The sequence below is a fragment of the Sceloporus undulatus genome, chromosome 5, assembly GCF_019175285.1.
Source record: "Sceloporus undulatus isolate JIND9_A2432 ecotype Alabama chromosome 5, SceUnd_v1.1, whole genome shotgun sequence".
Classification (NCBI taxonomy): Eukaryota; Metazoa; Chordata; class Lepidosauria; order Squamata; family Phrynosomatidae; genus Sceloporus; species Sceloporus undulatus.
The window spans coordinates 69,677,181-69,702,552 of record NC_056526.1 but is presented as its reverse complement, the minus strand read 5'-3'; the positions used below and the strand labels follow the sequence as shown (position 1 = coordinate 69,702,552).

The 25,372-nt window shown below is 37.8% G+C and overlaps 1 protein-coding gene across 1 annotated transcript in view; it reads left to right on the top strand.

The window, feature by feature from the left end:
* Window positions 1–25,372, top strand: part of ASZ1 (ankyrin repeat, SAM and basic leucine zipper domain containing 1) — a 33,401-nt gene that overhangs the window by 1,689 nt on the left and 6,340 nt on the right. Inside the window, 9 exon segments of the mRNA XM_042470700.1 lie at window positions 1,573–1,672; window positions 4,874–4,996; window positions 6,833–6,944; window positions 18,881–18,992; window positions 19,787–19,921; window positions 21,655–21,770; window positions 23,376–23,451; window positions 23,752–23,808; window positions 24,891–25,003. Of these exon segments, the coding sequence (XP_042326634.1) occupies window positions 1,573–1,672; window positions 4,874–4,996; window positions 6,833–6,944; window positions 18,881–18,992; window positions 19,787–19,921; window positions 21,655–21,770; window positions 23,376–23,451; window positions 23,752–23,808; window positions 24,891–25,003 (944 nt within the window).

Sequence of the window (25,372 nt, the reverse complement as noted above, 5' to 3'; positions counted from 1 at the left end):
GACATATCCATGGGTCATAATAAAAATCCATAATCTTGTCCCCAAAACCTACCTTTGACTTATACATGAGGCCGACTTACAGTTTATATATGGTAGTTTATTGTCTCCCTGGAACTGTGAAAAACAAAAATCACAGATAGGAACTCTGTTAGGAACACTGAACTGTATTCATAAGTTGACATTTGACTGCACCCAGATATGTCTGCACTAGAATGTGATCCTCAAAGGCTACACACACACACACACATATATATAATTTCTTGTAGTCTCTTTAATGATTGCAAGTCCTTTGAAGTTATTCCTTTAAATACAACATGATTTTCATTGTTCTGGTGCCTAGTGAAGTTAAAACTGACGAAAGAGCTAGCAAAATTATAGCTGTAGCTTGTACAGGTATTTTCATCTGCCCAGATGTCCTGTTTATATGGAAGGATAAAACAACTGTGGTGATCTATATCACCAAGTTTGTGCAGCCAGGTTTTTTTTTAAGCTAGTTTGTTCAGCCAGTTTTTTATTGTTTGCTTCTTACAACTAGCATGACTGATAAACAATCAATTATGGGTTTCTTTAGTATGTTGCATAGTTTGCTGTTTCTAAACACAATAAATACAGTTAACCCAAAATAAATCTTTGTTTGAGATTCTGGTTTGAGGAGGAAGGAGCAAGCCAAAACTTCCAGTTTGAATTACATAGCAAACAAGCTGTTCCTGACTACACTTGTAAGTTTAAAAGTTGTGCTGGACCAGCTAAGGGAAGCCGAACAGACTGTGGATAGCGGTCCAGAGCCCATGCCCAATAAACCAGAAATTTGGTTTATCTGTCCATGCAAACATGTCCAGTAACTTGAGTGAGGTGTCTATGTATCTTTCTTTTGTTGTTGCTGTGTGCCTTGAAGTCTTTTTTTTAACTTATGGTAACCGTAAGGCGAACCTATCATAGGGTTTACTTAACAAGTCTCTTCAGAGGGAGGTTGCCCTTGCTCTCCTCTGAGGCTGAGAGAGTGTGACTTGCCCATGGCCACTCAGTGGGTTTACATGACTGAGACGGGATTTGAACCCTGATCTCCAAAGTCATAGTCCTGCACTCAAACTCAAATCTTTCTTTATCTTCTACAAAAATGCAGAGAAAATGTCAAGTACTAACAGTGAGTATTTGTCATAAATAGTGACTGAAAAAATATGTACCTGGTCATTGGGACACAGTTTAAGATTAGGTGTTCCTAAAATGTTTACTGTTCACCCACACATGGATGGAACTTTCCTTACAGTAGGCCCAAGTGATGCATTGTTGTTGTTGTTTTGTGCCTTAAAGTCATTTCCAACTTATGGCAACACTGAGGTGAACCTATCATTTGGGGTTTTTTAGCGAGGTTTGTTCAAAGGAAGTCTGCCATTGCCTTCCCCTGAGGTTGAGACCATCTGACCAGTGGGTTTCATGGCCAAGGTGGCCATTGAACTCTTGTCTCCAGAGTTATACTCCCAGCACTCAAACCACTATGCCGTATTGGCTCTACAAAGGATGTGTATACAATTCCTAAAATTTGACAGCATTTTGTTTTTGTTGTTGCTTTAGCATTTGGACAAAGTGTTGCTAATAGATGACAAAGATGAAGCTTTAAAAAAAGCACTGACTGCTGGAAATTTGTCTGCTGTTGAAGAACTCTTAAACTCAGGTAAGATTAGTGGATTGTCTTTGGGATAATTAATTTTAGGTGTTAAGTATGTGAGTATGTTAAGTCTTTTCTGTGTGTAGATTTGTATTTTTCAAGTAAGGTAATTAAACAGTACTTCAAGCAAGTACAAGATTTTGAGATGCACTGGATTTTTTCATTCTCTTTTCATAAAAACAGCTCCTTTTGAATTTTGCTTTTTGAGGTCTTTCCCCCCCCCCCCCCCCCATGTAATCTATCAGATGCTTTTAGAATCCACTGCAGCGTTGCCAATTTCTGGGGAATTCCCCAGAATCTGGGGAATTTAATTTCTTTCCGGGGATTTTGACAAAATTTTCCGGTAAATATTGGGGAATTCCGGGGATTTTTGGTAAAACATTCCAGGGAATATCTTGGAGGCTTGTTGGCAACAATGATCCACTGTCAGAATGCAAGACTTAAATACAGTTGCCCCAAAACAAATCTTGTTTGGTACCAGAGCTCACCTGGTAAACTTTTGGATTGTGACCAGAGCCATTTCTATTGCAGTGATTGAATATGACTTGTCTTTCCTTTTCTTACTGAAGATTCCCGATACGTTGGTAATATTATTAGAAAAAAGCATGTTGTAATTAGTGCTTTAAAAGAGAATGCCAGCACCAACCTTTTTCACATTGAAGGTCTGGAAATCTTAAGATCTAGATGTGTATGAATCATTTATTTGAATTGTGATCCACCAATGTTCTTTATAATAATGCTGTTTACCTACATCATCATCAACAACTGCTTTTTCCCCACAACTGGGACCCAAAGATGGCTTGCAGAGTAAAATACAATATAATTGCAAATGAGCTGCAAAGTAAAATTAAACTACCAGCAACATTTTAAAACACTTGAGCTGGGGGCCAGAGAAGGCCTTATCCTTAGGATTTTATTTTCAGTTAATGTGTTTATATGGGGGGAAAATCTTACACAGATAATTGAGTGTATTCTGTATGTACGTTGTCACAAATGTGAACCCTTGTGTCTGAGTGTCTTAGGTACACATAGCAGAAAACTGCGGTTGGCAACCGGTTTCCATGTGTATTTAAATAAATGCATTGATCAGATAGTGTATGCACCGAATATTTTATTTTCTGCACAAAATAGATGACCTTCTAGGAAAACCTATCGTCTGTGAAGTGGCACTTGGTGTCTTCACCTTTTCTGTTCATAAGAGTAGCAGCTTTGCTGTAGGTAATGGCTTCTCAACAATGAATACCCCTTTAGTCCAAATGAGACAGGAGATAAAGTGTTTATGTAACTCCCTCCTCTTGTGTGCTGAGTCTGACACATAGTATTATTTGTGGATCCTTTTCATCATAGCGCCAAAGCCCAGTTAGTCAAACAAAGGCACTATTACAATTTGGAACATTACTAGCATATAAGAATAACATAAAAAGAAAAAAACCTGTAAGGAGTCCAGCAGCTTTATAATGGCTGTGCAAATACAGTTAAATGTGAAGGAGTATGTGTGTATATGACAATATTGCGGTAATGTAGAGTGGCTTTGCATTCAGTTTATAGAAGTTGCTATCCTTTAAAAAAAAAGCTTCTTAAAAGGCTGATTTGGTCCTTGGACAATGGTCCTTGAACTAAAAAACTACAGAGGAAGATTGGAGAGGGAAACAGCAGAATTGGAATATATCAACAAACTGCAGTACATCAGCAGTACACACTTTATAACAGTAGCTAGCCTCTCCGCTGTATATAGTCTCTATTAGCCTTTTCATCACATTTTCTTCTTGGCTCCCACACTATGTCCTAATACTCATTCATATGGTTCTTGCCTAACCTTGGCTTTAGACAACATCCTTGCCCCAATGACCATAATTAAAACTGAACTTGTCTCATTGTCTTCACGCCCACAAAATTTTGCATTCCTATGGACATTCTCACATACAGACTGCTATATAGATCTTGCCCTGATTTTCCACTCGATCACATGCATCTGAGGAAGTAGGCACAGCTCATGCTATCAATTTCTGTCTTATCAAAGGTGCTACAAGATTCATTTGCAGAAACATTTTGTGGGACCTTATCAAATACTTTGCTGAAATCCAGATCAGTGACACCCACAACATTCCCGCCATCTATTAAACTACTGACCTGATGATAAAAAGGGTATAAGATTAATTTGGCAGTATTTGTTCTTAACAAACACATGCTGGATCTTCATGATGATTGCATTGTCATCAAGATATTTGTAGATTTCTGTGTAATCACTTCTCATATTGTTCTTGGCCTTGAGGTCAGGCTGACTGATCTTTAGTTTCCTGGATCATCACCTTTTTCCTCTTCCTCTTCATTTTTGAAGAGAAGGGCAATGTTTGCCTTTTTCCAGTCTTTTGTTACCTCATCTGTTCTTCAAGTCTAAAAATGATGGCAAGTGTTTCAGAGAGTACATCAGGAAGTTCCTTCAGTGTTTTTGGATACTGTTCATCTGGGCCTGTAGGTTTTAAGTCAGTTAGGTTAACCAGGTGATTCCTGACTAACTCCTTAGCAGTCTTGATTTGTAATCCAGATCCATTACCAACGTCTGCTGCTGCATGGAAGTACACACAAAATAGTCCTGCCTTTTCATTGTATTCTCTTAGCATTTTGCCATTCCTTATTGAACAGCTACCCCACTGTCTCCTTGGTCATTCCCTTGCCTAAAATGTATATGTAAACCCCCTGTGTGTTGCTCATTGCTTGACTAGACAATCTCAGTTCATTTTGAGCGTTAGCTTTTCTTATACTCTTCCTGAAGGCTTGTGCTATCATTTTGGCACCAGTTTTTATTAAAGCGTTTAGCCAAACTGATTTTATCCTGGTTGCTCAACATTTAGTATTATATTACAGTATTCAGGTTTGTTTTAACCAGTTTTAAATTGTTTTTACTTGAGAAACTATTTATTATATTTTAATTATTTAAACCTCTGTAATTATTTATAGTTTTAAATTGATTTTATTCTAAACCACCCTAAGACATTTTGTTAAAGAATGGAATATACATATTTCAATAAATAAAAATATAGATCCACTTGCTGACACTTGTGATAACACTGTAGATGTTTTTAGCAAAGTAGTTAGGTTAAGTTTGCTTAGCTCCCCTATCTCTGTCTAAACTTTATATAATACAGTTTATGAACATCTGTCTCATTAAATGCTTTTTATCTTGTATATATTATACAAATGTTACAGGTGTAAGTGTAGAATCTACCTTTAAATTTGGATGGACTCCACTGATGTATGCTGCAAGTGTTGCAAATGTGGAACTCATGCATATCCTTCTGGACCGAGGTGCAAATGCAAGCTTTGACAAAGGTAAGTACTATTGCTCCAGGTGTTTATAGCTAAGATTGATTTTAAATTAGAATTCAATAAAATAATGTATTAAAAACTGTGTATCACAAGAAGAAACCAACTTTTAAATAGCTAACCAATTAAAGGCATATTTGATAACAATTATATATATTTATAAAAAGAACAACAGTGGCACAGGTGTCATTTTTGGGAAACTGTAATACAAAGGCCCACCAATGGTACTACCTTTCTGTGATGGTGGGATAACGTGCTACTGTGACGCAAGAGACTATTTTAACTATGGAGGCTATGTCAGACATACTTTTGCTGAAGAGCTATACCAGTAATTCCCAAACTGGTCCTCCAGCCCCAGCCATCTTGGCCAACAATCAAGAATTCTGGGATCCAAAGTCCATGACATCTCGAAGAGCAAAGTTTGGGAATCACTGATTTAGACTAAATGTGCTACTGGGCAGCAGCAATAGTGATGTGTGATACTGGCAGAAAATTTCTGAGATAACAGCAGTGGTATCATAGCTAACATTTGTTAGTACTGTGCATGGTAAACCCCTTTTGAATGTCTTTTACCACAAAAATCTTATGATGACATAATTCAAAATGAAACAAGAGATGGTGCCAGAAGATGAAACTCCCAGGTCAGATGGTATTCAATGAGCAACTGGGGAAGTGCAGAGGACACTTGCAAATAGTGTGATTAATTATGCTAGTGGACTTAAGCCAAAAGGATCTTCAACTATTGACGTGCTCAGAGGTGAAAGGAAAGTCCAAAGCTGCACAACACATGGGAATGTGGAATATGAGAAGCATGAATCAAGTGATGCTAGACAAAGTAAATCAAGAAATGGAATGTATACTGTATAGACTTATCCAGTAACAACAAAAATCCTCCAAATAGTGATACCTTTATTGAGCCAATCAATATGCACAATATACATGTTTCAAGCTTTTGAAGCTACACTGGCTTCTTCATTAGGCAAGGTGTTAAAAACCATACAGGAGGTAAAAAATTGAAGAAGTTAATCATAGGCCTGCATTTTGCTGTCTTTGTTCTCAGTTAAGAAGGTATGGAGGGGTATTTCTTGTAGGGGGGAACCTCCTTCTTCTGGCCATGTGGCTACTGGGAGATTCTCAAAGTCCAGGAAATTTGCACATATTGAAATTTTTAGATGGGAAGTATTTCCTCACCAAGACCTATTCTGTCAATTCATCATTTTATGGAAGGCCCTTGAAGAGTGCCAGGAGAAAACAAGCTTTGGCAGTTTCTGCCAAACTCGTAACACTTCAAGTAAGGCCTCAGCAACAGACTTTCTGTTTGTCATTCAAGGACGAGCCTAGCTAAGTACATAGAGGCTTGTCACCAGAAGATTAACCATCAGGTGACAAATTAGCTATGGCAGTTATGAAAAAGACAGTGTGGGATAGTTGTAATTTGCATTGGTGGAAGGAATTCCCACAGCAATGAAACAAAAACTTCAGAGTTTAAGATAAAAGACTATTGCTGTTAATGTTGGACTTATTTTCCATGCAATGCTTAAATAATTTTGCTGTGGTTACAAGAGAGTTTCACAGGATTAATATATATATATTTTACACATACATACTCTTTCTCTGTATGCATAGATACATGTATGTCTACATGTGATTTAATGTCTTATATATTATGTGTCCAAAGATACTTTTCTGTTGCTGTGAAATCTGAGTTAATTTTACAGTTTCCACTGTGTATTATATATTTAGCAGGTGTTGGTGTATGTGGCTTATTTACTCATTATTATCCATGTTATAATCTACAAAGTTGATTTGGTTTTTTAATGTGTTCCTGTAATTTTCATTTAGATCAATATACAGTGTTGATGGCTGCATGTACTGCACATGCTTCAGAAGAGCAGATCTTAAAAAGTGTAGATCTACTTCTCTCTAGGAATGCAAATCCTAATGCTACATGCAGGTAAGCAAATAACATGTTCTTCTAATTGCTGAATAACATATTCTTCTCATAATACAGCAGATGCAATCATTTGTTTTTACTGGGTGTGTTGTACCATGTTTACTACCAGTGGATCACTTTCTAGTTGTTTGGCATTCATCCTTGATAAGTTCTACCCTTGTTTTCTGTTTGCTAACAATGTCTAATGTGTACTGTTTTCTCTTAAACTTATTTGCCCACCTATGAACAAGCCCACAGACATAGTTACACAACATTTGTTAACCAGTTGCATTACAGAGGAACTAAATAAAAGCGATTATGATGATGATGATGATGATGATGATTTACTTATAGCCTGCCCAATCACAAGGAATCTGGGCGGGTTACAGCAATAAAAATACATATAAAATAAAATAAGATAAAACAGAGTGATGTAAGTCACAGTAATTCACAGCTAGGCCTGATGGAGTTGGGCCTGTCTTTTTCACTCCCTCCCAGGCTGGATGATCACAGTTGGCATAGAGGGAGGGCTCTTCTTCTTGAGACTAGTTCTGATGGAATTTGGCCTGCCTTTTTATTCTCTCCCAGGCCGAATGATGACAGCTGGCATGGAGGGAGGGCTCTTCTTCTTGAGTCAAGAATTCAATTTAATTAATTTTAATTTAATTCTTGTCATTAAATTTAAGAGAAGAATTGGTGGACAGAACGACCTAAGTCACAGTAAACGGGGAGAGGAACTAGGTAGGGAAGGCCTGCCGGAAGAGATCTGTTGTCAGGCTTCTGCTTGCAGTCTCCTTTCCCAATAAGAGGCTGGGCTGTAAAAGTACCAACTTTATTGAAAATAGTGCACATATAAGAGAAGTGACTTCTTTTGTCAGGAATGAAGATGCATAGTTACAGATGGGTTATATAGTCCCACAAGCATACCCACCCCCCATAAAGCAATAAAGGAAATTAATTGGATAAGTCTTTCCCGTGCAGTGAGGAATCTCCTCCCCAATGATGTAATGTCTTCTAGTCCGGGATCTCTGGCAGACTCTCAAAACAATTAAGTTCTCACAGGGCGTTATCTCCTCCTTGCACCTGTGGCCTTGAAGCACAAACATCCTTCACCACTAGACTAAGTAATAATGAACCTTAACAGCCTATGAGTATATTCAAGCATGGTTATCTATCTCATCATCTCACAACCCAACATACATGGCAGCATTTAAAATATAACAGCAACATATATAAGCATCATGAACATATTACCATAACATCATATAACCAATAGCAATAACTCTTAAGGTCTAACTCCCCCTCCCAACAAAGTAACAGTCTCTGCCTGGCTGGGTACCTCCCTAACATTGTAACATTCCAATCCTAATAAGCAAGCACAGAAGCTAACCATCAATCTATCCCCTTCCAGCATATTCTAACAAACCAATATATATCAAACCCATTATAAACTTATTCTAATAATATCCAAACAAAACCATAAACTTATAATCCTTATGACAGAAACCCCAAATGAATATATGAATGCAGGGGATTTCTGACATCCGTCTTAAGAGCCTTCTTAAAGGCTGTAAGAATAGAAATGTGGCAGATTTCCTTTGGCAGGTCATTCCAAAGGTTCGGAGCAGCAGTAGAGAAGGCCCTCTGGGTAACTGAGGTTAATCTAGATTTTTTCAGCTGAAGTAGATTCTTCTCTGAGGATCTTAGTGTGCGGGACGGACCTTATAAGGTGACCTTATCATGGGTTTTCTGGGATTGTCACTCAGTGAGTTTCCATGGCTGAGGAGAGAATCAGACCTTGGTTCCCAGAGATGTAGTTCAGCACTCAAACTACTACACCATGGTGGTTGTTTTGAATACAGCTCCCATAATATCTAATCTTTGACCTTGCTGAGTGCTATTTATGAGAGCTGTAATTCCAAAAATTTGCATGGTACTATGTATACCTTGCTCTTCTCATCCCAAATGATGGCTTACAAATCGGAACAGATACAGTATATGTAAATACATATAAAATTATCATTAAAATGTAATTGATGTATCAGTAATAAAACAATCAATTGTTGATAGACGTAGAAGGAGGAGAGACATTCTAGCCTCCCTATGAAAGGAGTCCCAAATCCTAAGAAACAGCTACTAAAACATGAAGAATATTTATCAGTTGAGAGCTGTTTACAAGGCACTCATTTAGCCAAATATGCAAAAGAAGGCTACAGAAGTTAAAACTTTCAGAATTTGCTAAACTTCATCTACACTGTTTTTCAGTTACAGAACATCAGTGGTGTTAAGAATAGCAGGAAGGGATCAGAGCTAAGTCTCATTTGTTGTGGTGTGTGTACAAGTTATTTCTAGCTCTTGGCAACCCTAAAACAAATCTGTTATGGGATTTTCTAGAAATATTTATTCAGAAGGAGTTTGCCATTGCCATCCTCTGTGGCTGAGAGAATGCAACTTTCCAAGATCATCCAGTGGATTTCTGTGGCCAAGTGAGTCCTCTTCTGGTCCAAAACACACTGCAGAAATAATCCAGTTTGAAACTGCTTTAATTGCCGTGGCTCAGTGCTGGGGAATCGTGGAATTGTAGTTTTTTGTGGCATCAGAGCTCTCTGACAGAGAAGTCTCACAAAACTACAGTTCCCAGAATTCCCTAATGTTGAACCAGGGCAGTTAAAGTGGTATCGAACTGAGTTATTTGTGCAGTGTGTTTTAGACCTCAGTTTAACACTCAAATCACCACAATACTCCATACTGGCTTTCAATTCACATGACATTTAGAAACACTTCCCTTCTTTATGTGCTAGCACAGATTCCTTAATTTGCAGGTGATGCTTCCTCACCACAGGCACCAGACAACACCTAGCTATTACCTACTGTAGTTTATCTTCATGTACATTGCACTAAATGGGGAACAGTTAACAGGTAAAATCTGCTTTACTCCTAAAATAGGTTTTCCCTGTAGTGTTACTATGAAAAATTGAGAGAATATTAAAATTATCTCCTCTGTGGATAGTACAGATGACTCTATAGTTATCTGCCTTCCATAAGTTACAACAGCTTGGTAAATGTTTTTCCTTATTTAGCAAGCCCAGCCAGGTGATTCATGGTGCTCTAGATTTAGGGAGATAAATAGGATGTGAGGAATCCTTTTGAAAACAGTGCACTTGGGATCAAGAGTGATTCTGTCAAGTTCATCTGTTTTACTGTGTTTCACACTTTTTATAGTAGATGCCTCCCCCAATTAAAGTGTCTGATATCTTTAGAGTGTTTTGTACTCCCTGGTATCTAGACTTTGCTCTGCCCATAGTTTATAGGTGTTTAATAGAAAGTGTAGTACAGTGAAAGGCAATTTTTCTTAGTTAGCAAATATGGCTGGAAAATATGGGGAAGACCCTCCATTCTCTGAAGGGCATCCATTTCTTCATCCTTGCTATTCAGACTTCATCAGAGAAACTATATTTTGAGGGTTTTTAGTATTGTTTTGCCTAAGGTGGTATGAAATTAAATGTTAAAAAACTAACTTACAGCAATTTCTGGAGTTCTGTCCAAGAATTACCATTTCAAAAGGCATTCTGGTTTTTCATGAGTTGTATAATTGTCATTTTCTGAAACATGTGAGCTGTTGTTATTAAAATGTGCACACATACTATATTTTATTACTACCAGCACAGAGCATGAACTGGTTTTTAGACCAGCAGTTTCCAATTTTTCTATGCCCTACATTCCTTGGAAATGTTTGATTAATGCTTGCACCCTCTACAAAAGTAATATTACTTATGAAGATGGAGTCTAATTTATAATTTTTGCACCACAAATTGAGCCACATATAATGTGGTGGGTGAACAAATTGAAGTTAAACACATAAGCTTTTGACTGAGTGCATAAAGTGCAAATCTAAATTGAGCTTTTAATTTATTCAGAAAAGATTGAATGATGACTTGTGAGATTCTTTGTCGCACCCCCTAAAATTCCATCTTGCATCCACTGGGGGTGCAGATACCCCGGGTTGGGAACTCCTGCTGTAGACAAACTGTATAAAACTACTTATAGTGTTAAACTGCATAAGTACCATGTTGATTCCTGTTGGAACAGAAATAAAACAAAGTGCAATCTGATGTTCAGGTGTCTGTAGATAAATTGGGATACTTTGGCCTGGATTTTGTGCATCTCAAGTAGAGTAGATCCACAGAGGGATTTACCTCTATGTTGACCACTCAACAATTGATTCATAGATCTACTCCAGTTGGGACTAACCGATAGGAATAGAAAAATGAAAAGTTACCTGTGAAGTTTTAAGACAAGCATAGGGAAAATGTGGCACCTTGAGGCAATTTTTGAGCCCCACAGAAACCCTCAGAACCCCCCCCCCCGAAAAAAATTATTTTGCTAAATATACACTTCCACATATTCCGTAGGAACCATGACTAGCAATTTTGCCATGTTTTTGCCACCTCTAGGCAGTTACGACTCAGAAGAAGACTCTTTAGTTTTTGTGTATTTTTTCTTTTGCAATTGGAAGTCAACTACAGTGGTGTCATGAATTTGCCCCCATTGCCCCCTGTTTTTTTGAGGGGGATATTTTATGCTAATTTAAAAATGTATTAAACAATCAGTGTAGCCCTCCAAGGTCTTATAGAGGACCAATGCAGCTCCCTAGTTTATGGTGTTTGCCCACCCTGTCTTAAGGCAAAAGTTGCCAGCAAGATGCTCTCGTTTTTTTAAAATGGCAAGTTGAATTCAATAATCAAGAGAGCAAGTTGTAGGTGGTTTTAGACCACCTTGCAGCCACGTTTTAAAGAACTAACTACAGATATCCTTCTGAAGGATGCTGTTTTTGAGTCTTGTATTTGTGGGAACATGAAAGGGACATCATACTGCATTGTTCTGATTGTTGGCTCCTGTTGTTGATAGCACAGTTAATACTTTACGTTTTTAACCAGTTGCTTAACATTTAATTTTGAAAGAACGTATTTATCGCTGTTGATAAGATAGTGCCAGCCTACACTACTGTGCAATTGAAGTGGCCTTGATTTTATCACTGTAGGGTTAACTTTGTCAAATCGCATATCTCAATACATGCAGATAGCCTGGGAAAACTGTCACATTTATGCCTAAGGTAATAAATTTTAATATAAATGGCATTGAAACAGATATGAGTTACATAAAGCTTAATACCTTACTATTGTACAGATCTTTTATCTTTTTCCTTGGAAGCTTGTAGTATTTTATCTTTTTCTATGGCATTAAAAAAACCTGTCGATTTGAAAGTTCTAAATATATTGCCTCTATTTAATCATTATTATCTCTTGTTCCTTTTTCTAGAAATACAGGCCTAACTCTAACTGCTAGCCTCAATTAGGGAATACCTATTAAATCAATTATTGAGTAGTAACATTTGCATAAATCTTATTGATTCAGTGGGTTTTAGTCTAGTTGGGACTTTCTGTTGGATTTGGGATGTAACATTAACTTAATTCAGTGCTTACAGTTTTAAAAAACATGCTTTGTGTCCTGTGCCCAGAGAATCTGTTGCATTCTCTCCTGTGTTGTACGTGAAAACCAGAAGAAAATAATGCATATAATACGTTGCTTGACCCTTAATGTTCTGCATTTAACTAGAAAAAAAGCAGGTTCACAGACTAAGGATGGGTGATGCATAACTTGAACTTCAGAACATCTGTAAAAGACCTACTGTATATACTCATGTGATGTGTAAGTCTAGAATTTTTAATCAAAAAGTGATTTAAAAAACCTGAGTTGACTTATCCATGAGTCAATGTAAATATTGTACTTCAACTCTCATTTTTTAAAAAAGGAACCATTCCCTGGTGAAAGGAACAGTGCAATCTGTCCTGGAAGAAATGACCCACCTCTATTCTGTCATCCATCTAGCGGCTAGCCTTTAGTGTGAGAACAGTTATGCTTGCTGGAATTTTGTAGATTCTTTGAGATTGTTTCCTTTGATTCATCCTTTAGATCCTTTGTTACGTGTCCCTAAATTTTACCCTCGATTTATTCATGGGTCATATAAAATCCATAGTTTTGGCCCTAAAAACTGCCCTCAACTTATACATGAGGTCGACTTATAGTCAAGTGTATATATTAGGTGTTTTACTGGACCACAAGTTAAGCACAAGTCACAGTGTGAAGTATTAACTAAAAAGACAAATAGGATGCATCAATAATAGTAGATCACCAAGAGTGAGGCCATTCTATTCTGCTTTGGTTAAATCTTATCAAGTTCTAGCAGTTTCAGAAAAATATTGACCAAATGGAACATTATGAAGATGGCAGCAAAAATGATTGGGTGCTTAGAAGCTAAGTTCTGAAAGGAGAGGTTACAAGAACTGAGGATAGTTAGAGATCTCTAAGAGCCTTTTTCACATTCTTGAAGGACTGCCATGTAGAAGATGGAGCAGTTCTGTTTTCTCTTCACTTGTAATGTGTATCTTGTAGTCAAAGTGAATCCAGTTTAGGTTGTTTCTGGTATTAGAGCCAAGCTGGAGAAAAAACAAGCTTTGTTGTTGGACCATGGGGAGTTAAGATGAGGATGGGATTTGTTCATCTCAATTACATGTGCTTCTTTAGAAGATTATGCAAGTATTCATTCTGTATGAACATATGCAAACAAATACTGGTACTGTAATATTTTCTTCAGTTAAATTCTTACTTGCTGATTTCTCACTTGCTGATTCCTAGGGTTAAGGCGCTCTATTTCTATGTCTTCAGTCCCACTGAATCATCCTCAAACTCATGGCTTCTGTGGCTTTCAGTTATAAAGTATTGACATTTAATATAGCTGCAGTGGAAAATACAGTAATTGATAATGGGAAAGTGAGATAACTCATAACCTTTGGGACCTTCTCCCACGGAAATCTGCATACAGTTTTATCTTTATAAAGAATGGCCTGTTCGGTGTGTGAGAGGACCCTGTTGGCCTCAGTGGGACCTAATGGTTTGTCTGAGATAATACTTTCGAGATTACATGCAAACTTTCATTTGCAAGCAATATCCTCTTCTAACACATACCTGATTACCAAGTTGAAATATTATGGCACTAAATCCCTGTACTAATATGCTAAATTGCTATCAAGGCTTACAGGTATATCCCCTGAGAGTTATCCTAAATGTAACAAATGAAAAGTTCCAGAAGATACTGCAAAAATTATTAATCATATTTGTCTGGTGCATATTGCATCTTACAGATGAATCACTTTCTCTATAATAAATGAAATTATTCTGGGGATAATCCCCTCTTGGAAAGAAAAGTCCCTTTTCCTAGAATAATTAAATCTGCTTGGATTTAACAACCTCTCTGGCACTTCCTGCTTCAAGCTCTTCTCTTCACCTCCCATGTTTTTCCTAAATCTGTTTGTCTCTTGAGACCACTGTTCTTCCGTCATGTTTAGGGAGTACATTGAATAGTTATTGATATTTTTATATCTTAGTCTTGTTAATATAGTCAGCCCTTAATATCAACAGATTTTTTAAATCCATGGATTCAACCATCTATGGCTTGATATTTTTTTCTTAAAAAAATCCAAAAAGCAAGCCTTCTTTTTGCCATTTTATGTAAGGGACACTATTTTACTATGCTATTGTATTTAGTGGAACTTGAGCACCCACAAATTGTGATATCCATCTGGGGTCCTGGAACCTAACCCCAACAGATATCAAGGGTCCACTTTATTTTAAAACAGACATTATATGTCTTGTTTATTGTTATACAAAAGTTTTTCCTGTGGCTTGCTTTCCAGATTCTCTTTATTTTTCTCCTTCAACATATGTTAGAAACAGGTGGTTACAGTGCCTTTTCAGATGATTTTTTTTATCAACTTTGAGTAAAATAGTATTATATCCCAGTGTTGGGAAGATGATTCATTCCTGTGCGTAACAATTCCCATTGTGCATTGTTCAGTTTCATTTTATTGTTAGCAATTGACGTCTCAGGTATATTGCAGTAACTTTAAAACGTATGCTGAGAACATAGGAAGAACCCTGCTGACCAAAGGTCTGTTCTTGTATTCTTTTTCCTATATTTGCGAACCAGAGACACCTGGCAACTTATATGAGCAGGACATGAAAATACTAGTCTTTCTGCTCCTGTTGCTGCCCTCTCACTTCGGTGGCCAGGCGGTTCCATGTAATTGTCCTGACTAATAGTCATTGATAAATCTACTTGTATTTGACTAACCCTGTTTTAAAAACATTCAAATAAGTTTCCATTCTTAGCTTTCTTAATTTCCCTTAGCATTTCCAAACTTCCTCTGTTCTATGAATAATTTTACAACCCTTTCATAAAAGGTGGGATATAAATTAATATAATAATGGTAATAAAAATAGATAGCATTCTGTTTTGCAGTTACAGATTTGTAACTTAGCATTGCAGATCCATATTTGCTCTGTATACAATAACACTACATGCTGTATATAAGTCAACCTCATGTATTAGTCGAGGCCAGGTTTGGGGGCCAGAATTATAGATTTTGCCATGGCCCATGGATAGGTTGAAAAAACTTGGAGGCTCCTTCATTGTGTGTATGTGTGCTTATGGCAAGAGAGACTGTCATTGAGGCTATTTGCTTCATCGTTTCAGCTTTCGTTTCAGCCATATGCATGGGCGGGTGGGAGATGGACTCTTAAACAAACAGCAGTATCAACCAATATCCCAGGACTGTTTCTGCTTGGCTTCAGAGAGAAATAAATTCTTCTCTGCACTGCATGGGGAAATCTGAAAGAGCTGCTATCACATTTCCATAGTGACCCATAAATATGTCAACCTGGGATTTGGAGTCAATTTTTGGGCATAGTTTTTAAGACTTAGAGATGAATATATACGGTAGTGAAGATAATGGCACTATTGCCACAGTCTTAAATGTCCCCAAGCCCACCTTTGGAGCAGTCAGAAGCGGGACATTGCCACAGTTCCTCATCACAGACTCACTCACTGGCAGGAGAGGGCTGGAAATGCTATCCTCCTTGTGCCCTGATTGGCAGCACACAACTTCTCCTCCTCAGTGCTATTCTGGGTCATACTTTGCTTGATTAAATTCTTAACTAGTGATGGAGCCAGAGCTCATCTGGTTTTATTGATACAATAGTTTATGTCCTTGCTGGGGCAGTGATTACAATATAACTCCCTCAAGCTTTACTTAGAGTTCGTGAAAAGGAATCTTTGAGGGAAGTACCATAGTGAGTATAGTTCTCTCACCTCAACTCTCAGTAGAAGACTTGAGGTCTCCTTGCTTTATGCTGCCAATTTATACCTAGCTAGAATTCCTTAAGTTGCCTCTCCCATAGTTATAAATTGCAGCATTTGGGGGTGGGTGGGGGTGCATTTCAACATCAGCATCCCCTTGAGAATGTCTTAGGCCCTGGACTTGTATAAAATGTATAAGAGAACAAACATGTGGAGATATAATATATATATATAGTTATAGTTATTAATATATTAATTTTACTATTAATATATAGGTATAGGAGGTATATACCTCCTACTGGCCATATGACACTGGAAACAAAGTATTCCAAAATCCAGGAGATATAATTAGAATTCCATTAGCAACACAAAAAGGTACTTCCAAGATGTCTCCATCCTTTGTGGGGTCACATTCCCTTTTGTTAGACAGAGAACACTGAGCCTCTCAAGAGAAGCCCCCATGGTTTCGCATTAGGAAAATTTGACGTGTTGTTTTGGTAAAAGATGCCAAATGTTACATTTTCATTTTTAATTTTTTTTTCTCCTGCATGATTTTTAACACCTTTGCCTGATTAAGAAGCCAGGGGAGATTTGAAAGTTTGCATGATGTACTTTGTGTGTTTTGGATGATTGAATAAAGGTGTCACTGTTTTGTTGATTTTGAATATTATTCTTATTGTTGTTGTTATTACTACTACTACTATTACTACTGCTACTACAGGTACTACTACTTCCATTATTGGCAAATTTTAACACATTTCCCATCACAATATCAGTATACTGTACACTATTTGTGACACCTGCAGCTGTTTCACCAGGCAGGCTTGTTACTGTGTTCTCTGTGGCTGTCACAAATCCAAACTACTGAATCTCCCATTCTAAGCACTAATTTCTGTCTCTTTTCAAGGTATATGTTCTTTATAAGAGGATAACAATTAGTCATGGAATGAGAACCTAGTAATATTATTTCTTCCTTAGAAAACCTCTTGTCCTGTGACCTTTAAAAAATTCTTTTAAAAGATTCTTAGTTTTGTGCTGGTCTCTGCACTTGTTCAGTGTGATCCTGTTTGGAAAGAGATGAGTACTATGAGTATGGGATCAATTTGTTAACTCAGGCCCGTTACAAACAGGCACCCTAGCACGGACTCAGTCCGTTCTAGGGTTAGAAAGGGGCATCTCTTCCAGATGCCTCTAACCCTAGTACGGACTCAGTCTGTACAAAATGGCGGCGGCTGTTCCACACACTGCGTCTGCACGTCGCGCTCCGGAAATGACAATGCAAGTGCGCGCTTCAGCACTTGCAGCATCTCTTCCAGGGCGAGGAAAGAGCGCGATTTTCATGCTCCTTCTTTGCAGCGTCTGGGACCCGCACTGTTTGGCTGCTGCGGTTCCCGGACGCAGCAACCGGCAGCGGCATGCGCCTCCGTTTATACCTTCTGGGAGTTGCGATAATATGACAAGATAAATTGTAGGCTTCTGATATGGGGCATTTCAGATATGCAGTACTACACTATAACAAAACTGCATTTTAATCTCGATGTGATATCCCTTCATGATAGATAGTGAATTCATTTTCATTTCAGTGTCTCAGCACAATATTTGACAGGTTGCTTTAGCTCTATTTCACTTGTCTGTAAATCTTTATTTTTTCCATTACAGTGGTACCCCGGGATACGAATGCGCCGCCTTACGAAATTTCCGGGTTACGAAAAAAATCCCTTTAAAAAAACTGTTCCGGGTTACGAAGGTTTTTTCGGGTTACGAAAAAAATTTTGGTGCTTTTCGGCGCTATTTCACACCAAATCGCGGCTTTTCCCCATTAGCGCCTATGGCTTTTTCGGCTTACGAAGCCTTTCGGGTTACGAAAGCGGCGGCGGAACGAATTATTTTCGTAACCCGGGGCACCACTGTATTTGTATGATACATTTGTTTTCTTGGGGCAGCTTCAGGATTTGGGACTACTCAAATTCTACAAAGAATATCTAGGAATGAAAACATGTAGAACATTTGGTTAAAAAGTACAGCTTTCCAATATGTGTTTCTATGGATCCCTCTAGTGGTCTGTAACATGAGTAACACACAGGCCTGTTACAAATTGCCAAAATAAAGCTGCTTTGGGTCTCTTTGGAGGTATGCTGTTTAAGTGATGCATGCATCCTAAGAATCCGGAAGCTGCACCAAAGCTGCACTCCAGTGCTTAGGAATGGAGTGTGGCTTTGGTGCAACTTCCGGACTCTTAGGACCCATGCATCATTTAAATAGCATACCTCCAAAGAGACCCAAAGCAGCTTTATTTTGGCAGTCTGTAACAGGCCACAGTGAACAAAAATGTTTTTGTTACAATTACTTTGTACCACGCTTTTTGTTCAAGCAGGACAGCTCTACCTAGTATTTGTTACAAAGCAGGACCATGCAGTGATCTGCAGCTGTGTTGATCTGTATTTCCTTTTATTTTCTGTGGTACAGTTCTAAAGACTTACCTTTTGATATATTTTTAATGGTGATGCGATAACACTTCAGTGCAATGTTTAGTAGTTCATTCTTTCAGCTGTTTTTTAAAACACTCTGGAACTTGTTCCATTGAATGTTGAACTTTATAGCCTGACGGTTCTTTTAGAGCAAAGTCTGGTAGCAGTAAAATTAATAAATTTTTGCATGTGGACATCCTTTGCATGTGGAAACACCCTATATTAATTAATTACAGAATATTAAATGTTTGGATTGAGAACACTGTTAACAGGTTCTATGGATTCTTCTCCAGAAAGAAAATGACTCCACTGATGTATGCCGCCCGTGAAGGTCATCCTCAAGTCGTTGCTCTTCTGGCTGGTCATGGATCACAAATAAATGCCCAAGATGAAAGTGGTTACACTGTAAGTATCTTAAGTTGGTTCTCTGCTTTTTTTTACAGCTATTCTAAGAATTTTATGAAGCCAGATTACAAAGGATCTTAAAATGAGCTTCGTATTATGGCAGCAAATATGTTTCTTTGTAATATCCCCTGTTAGTTTTGGGATGCGGGAGAAAATGATACCTGTTTTTTCTTTGTTTCTACTCAAATGAGAAGTAAATGTGCATATTGTAGACTGATTGGGGGTGTGTACAAAATTTCAGGGTGAGGTGCCCCCATCCACTTAGTCTGTGAGGTGCCACTGCAGGTAGGTGTCCCTAGAGCTGACGATTTGCATGCATTTCTGTTTGTTCCCAGCCAGTTCAGAGGAGCTCTTGTGTAGCTAGTATTAAAGAAAAAATCCAAAAGGATGTACAAAAGTGAATTAAGGCCCTCCTGAATAGTATACATTATGGAATGAAGAACTTCAGTACAAAGGGAATCAGCAGCAGTCAGGGACAGCCCCACCACATGAATGAATAGGGGAGCCTTCCCTGTCTGCAGAGCATAACCCCAGATTAAAGCCATAATAAAGTTTAAACATTGCTTTATATGTTTCTCCTCTTCCTATCCCATATATCTTTATCTCATGGTTGTTTTTAAAGTTCTAGTAGAGAGCAATTTTGAATTGCATTGTGGCAGCAAGACAGGATACATATGTCTTGCCAGTCAGGAACAGTCATCCCAGTATTTACCTGTACCTTATCTGTTGAAATGACTTTTTTCTTCTCAAATTGTAAAGTCTATACTGCCAATACAACTAATAAATCATTGCAGGCATTAACATGGGCAGCCCGTTATGGACATAAAAAAGTAGTGTTCAAGTTACTTGAACTTGGAGCTGATAAATCAATACAGACAAAAGATGGACAAACACCAGGAGAAATCGCAAAGAACAACAGGCATTCAGAGGTATTGTTACCTATACAGCATCAGGTCTTGTGTTGAAATTTTTGTTTTCATTAAGGTTGCTTAACTGTCAATAATTATATTACATTAAGAGGTATTCTTAGCACTAGGTCTAATAATTTTGCATTAGAGTTACGTGCATTGATATCAACAACATCTGTGTAATATGGAGCTTACCTTACATTTTGGAGTAATGTTTCTATTAGTGAACATCAGCATTTGTTTCTAAGTAGTGATGTGTTCATTTAGAATAAACCAAAACAAAGCCAATTAGTGTGGCATGCAAAAAGGAAGAATATGTTTTGAAGAATTAATATTGAAAATGCACTGTACAGATTTACAGTATATGGGTGAGTTGTTCCATTAAATGTAAGGTGAAGTAGAGGGACAGAGCACGTGGGGACCTGCCAAATAAACTGATGTAAAACCAAGCAAAAGGAGCATTATAAATGCTTGTGATCATATGTATATTACCTGTATAGTTTCAAGAGTTAGGCGGGGTACAGACTGCCCAAAAAGGGCAGCCTGCCGACGCCTGGTTTTCTCCCGGAGGGAAGCCTCGGCTGCCAAACGGTGAGGCTTGCCACCGGTGGAAAAAGAACCCACAAAAAGAGGGCTCTTTCTACGGCGCAGCGTCGTCGTAATGAGTGCGCCACAGTGCACCACTGGCGCACTTGTTACACAAGTGTCATGTGGTGCCATGCAGATGCCGCGCAGCGCTTGCCTAACAATGGCAACGCCCGTGTGTACAGGGCACCGCCATTTTGACGCCTTTCATTCCTTGTCTAGAAAAGCCCAATATTTATTTGAATTAAGACCAGACACTTAAATACTGTAATGGTTGAACCATACTGATGTCATAGTTGATATTCATCTATATATTTGGTGTATATTTATCAAATGTTTAAGTCAAACATTTGGTTTACAATTCCCATTTATTCATCATTACCTTTGGGAAATACTTATAAGTTTGGTCCCCTTGTTGCTTGGACCTTTTATTTACTTCCTTGCTTTCTTCTGAAGCTACTTTGCAGTATAATGTTTTGAATGCCAAATGAATAAATACTAATGTGAATAAATAGTATTTGCTCTGGGGAAAGCTAGCTCCCATAAGAAAATTAATGTTATCAGGCTAAAAAGCAGGTTTTGGTGCATCTTAAAAACCAATTGATTTAGTATGGCACAAACCTTTCTGGCTACTGTTATTTCTATAATTCATACTGTGAGAAAAAGATCCACAGAGGATTATAAATAAGTGGAGATGGGTAAATAGAAAGCATTTACAATTGCTTCAGTTATACATAATTAGGTTATACATCAGTCAATCAACCCTTTCTTATGAGAAAAATTGATGAATACATTTCTAGACATAATATTCCAAGCTCTTCAAATTCCTGCCTACTATAGCTTGCTCATTTGACATAGGCCAAGGAGGAGAGGTACCCTTGAATGAGTAGAAATATGCATTTCAGAGTTGTGATTAGTTTTGTATATATGGGCATTTTATTCATGCAATTTACTTAAAAGGTGGAGGAGTGACATTCATGAAAACTTATGCCACCATTTGTTTAAACTTTTGAGATGCCAGGAAAAGATTTGTTATCTTCAGTCATGCAAGCCAGTGCTCTTTGGATATTGTTTCATCCAGTTACAGATAGCCATATAGTGAAAATACTATTGTAGGTATCAAACATTCTTCACGATTGAATATGTACATTTTAAATTTATTCTCTTAGCTTTTTAGTTTACTTTCTTTGATGGCAACTCCTTTTCAAGGACGGTTTCAGAATCTGATTAAAGGGGATGCTATTCAGAGTCTTTTAAAAGCAGTCCCTGATGGCCATAAAATCAGGTAAAGTATAATAGTTTTAGTATAACAGTAAAAAAAGCTACTATACCAACCTTCTCCAGTCTTGTGTCCTCCTTTGTTAGCTTCCTTTCTCCCAAGCCAGCATGCTGAATAGGAATGATGTGAGTTGTAATTAAACATATGTGGAGAGTATAGGTTGGTGTAAGTTGTATAAAAAAGTATTTCCCTCTGCAGTTATAATTACCTTTTCTGGTATGCCAGAAATGCTGTTGTACCATATATCTGTGCTCTAAATACATTTTGGATCTTCTGCCTTCAGATAAAAAAGTTTTCTTCTGATGTCCCACTTGAGCAGGACAAATGTGTTGAACACCCATGTGAGAGGGAGGAGTTGATCAGGATCAAGGCACTCTACATACAGTGTGTTACAAACATGCATCACTGTTCTATTGGATCCTGGTTTGAGCATATACAGAGTTAGTAAAGTTTTGATAGAGCACAGTCTTAATTAGTGAAGATGGCCAAGGGCCAGCTAAGTTGAATCCAGACCCTTTCCAGCCTAGAGATGTTAAAAATGATTTAAGATGACCGTCGCCTTACCCTAACCTTATGCCACCATTGTGATGGTGCCCTCCGGTAGAAGTTTAGATCTGGTGTAACATGGCTTCTCCTTTATTTATTTAGAATATTTATATCTTGCCCTTTAGCCAAAAAGGCACCCAGTGTGGCTTACAAATCATGATTTTGACAGTTCCCTTCCCCCAGGTTTACAATCTAAATAAGACATGACATACAAGGAAAAGGAATGGCAGTAGGGGAGGGGATTAAATCCAGCAGATACTGCCTCTTTTTCCCTCCCTCTCTGGCCAGAGCAGTGGCAGTTGGGTTACAAGGAGGGCATTTCCTCAGCAGCTGGGCCTAGGCACAATAAGGCTTTGCCTGGCTGTTCTCTCCCTCCAAAGCCAGGGGAGTGTCATTTGGGGTAGAGGAATGGCCTTTTTTGTACTTCTGGGCCTAAATGTGCCTATTTTTCTGTCCCTCTGAGGCCAAGGCAGTAACAGTTGGGATAGAGAGAGGACCCTTTTCATCTGCTTCTTGGATTTAGCATGATGGACCTGTGACTGTCTCTTCTCTCCCTCTGAAGCCAGTACAGTGGGAGTTGGGATGGATGGAGGGTCTTTCCTCAGCTGCTGGACCTAGGCACAATGGAGCTATACTTGTCTGTTCTACTTTCTGTCTGCAGCCAGGGCATTGGTGGTTGGGATGGAAGGAGTGGCTTTCATCTTCTTTACCCTTACTCCCTCTCCCCTGCCTCTTGCTGACAGATCTTAGCCAACAGATTTGAGTTAGGATTGCAGTGTTAAATTGTATTTTACAGAGACTTAATTGTGCTTCAAGTAATATATATCTTGAACTAAATTATGAAGCAGTTTATCATTTGGAAAAAAATGTATTTCTAACAAGAAATGTATTTCTAACAAGTATGTGGCCATGCCTGTTTTAAACCCCTGGGTCAGTTGAAAAATATTCTTGGTAAAGCATGCCAAATTGATCATGTAGGAAAATTTAAAATAACTGCTTTTTATTTCTTAGTTTGATTTTAACAGTTTGCATTTTTATAATAATGGAACATATACATTTGTATAGTTCTTATGGAGCTTTAGGTGACCTGGAAGTGTTTTTACATGGACTTGGGCTGGAACATATAACAGAGGCATTAAAGGTGAGTTTTAAAAATGGAAAACATACATGGATAACAGTATATGTTCTTGATTAATTTAATTATTTCAGAATATTACCGTTAAGATTTATGACAAAAGTTTCATTTAAATGTTCAAGCTCATTTGGAAGATGTGAGTGTAAAGAATATTTTGAATATTAACTTAAGATTGGGTTTTGTGAGTCCATTATTAATGTACTTAAAGTTTTGTATTTGACTGGGTTTGTTGATCTACATGATGCTATCTGCAGAGGAACAACTAAATTCTGGTTTGCAAAAAATCTCTAATATTGTTTCATGCAGGAGAGAGATATAACTTTAAGACAGCTTTTGACCATGGGAAAAGAGGACTTCGTGGAGGTTGGCTTAATATTGCTGTTTCTCATTTTCCATTTCGGGTAACATTTTTAATGTTGATGTACAGTTTTATACAGGACAAATAAGATTGATCAATTCCTGGTAACTTAAAATTCAAATGGTCCCCTTATTGCAGAGGAAAATATCAGATTGTTGCTATGGTGGGACAGAAATTGCTGCTAGAATGCATACATTTATGAACTGTCTTGTAACTATATGTTCATAAATTTTTCTGCTCCCAGTAATTGAAAACATTGAAAATAATGTGAATTGAAGGGTGAACATGCATTAGCATTGTGTATTGTGTGTGGAAATGGGGGGGCGTATGCAAGTTCGTCAGTATCTATATGTATAGTCTTGAGATCATGGAGAATGAATTCAGCTGAATTTGTATGTTGAATGTATAGTTTCTAAACTGACTCTATATCCTTACTATGCAGAGCATTTTAAAAAATCCTTTCTGTTCGGTTTACTTGTGCATATTGTTGCCGTCAGGTAGAAATAGATAACATTTCATGTTTAAGCTTGCATCCCATCTCCAAGATACCTCATTAAGGACAGTGGACCCTCAGTATCCACAGGGTTTGTTTCCAGGACACACACACACACACCAAAATCAATGTATTCCCCTTTCCCATTGAATACAGTGGCATAGTAAAATGGTGTCCCTTGTATAAAATGACTAAATCAAGGTTTGCTTTTTGAAATTTATATATTTTTTAAAAAATATTTTCAAGCTGTGGATGGTTAAATACATGGATACAGAATCCTTGGATACGGAGCACTTATTGTATATGACAGTAATATATATCTCCAAAATCCAAAACACTTCTGGTTCCAAGCATTTTGGATAAAGGATATTCAACCTGTTATTTTTCAAGCTATCTGACATGGAGGACCAGCAGTTTTCTCATGTGATGGGGACCAATAACACATTTGTGCCCAAATTTGTGTCTAAAGTCAGTGCCTTGGCTCTTATAAAATAAAATGTATAAGTTTGCTGATTACATATAGTATTCATATGCTGTATGTAAAATTTTAAAATTTCTTCCATTCATTAGATGTTTTGAATTCTTGTCATTTAGATTGGAATTAAGGATCAAAGGGATCAACAAAAAATTTTAGATGCTGCTAAAGAACTGCAGATAGAAGAACTAAATTTGGGAGACTTGCGTGAAGTGATAAATGTGGAATTCAGGTAAAACCCGTTTCAAAAGATATATGAAGAAAATAGTAACTGAAACAGTTGCTTATAATGAAACGAACCAAAGTCTTATGTGATGGGCTATCAACAGATCTCAGATCATTATTCTGCACAGGACATAGAAGATTATCACACACGCTGTATCCCGTCTTTCCCTGATGGGATACATGTGCATTTTAAGTGTCAAAGACAGGTCTTACCACATTCACCCGTGGCTGGGTGTATGCAGCCCATCTGCAATGCCAGCTTATCCCATGGCTTTTCAAAGACAGAAAAATCCGCTGGAAAAGCCCGGGTTGCAGATGGGTGCATATGCATTAGGAAAACAAAAGTTGAAGAATATTGTTCCAAAATTTGTAAAGG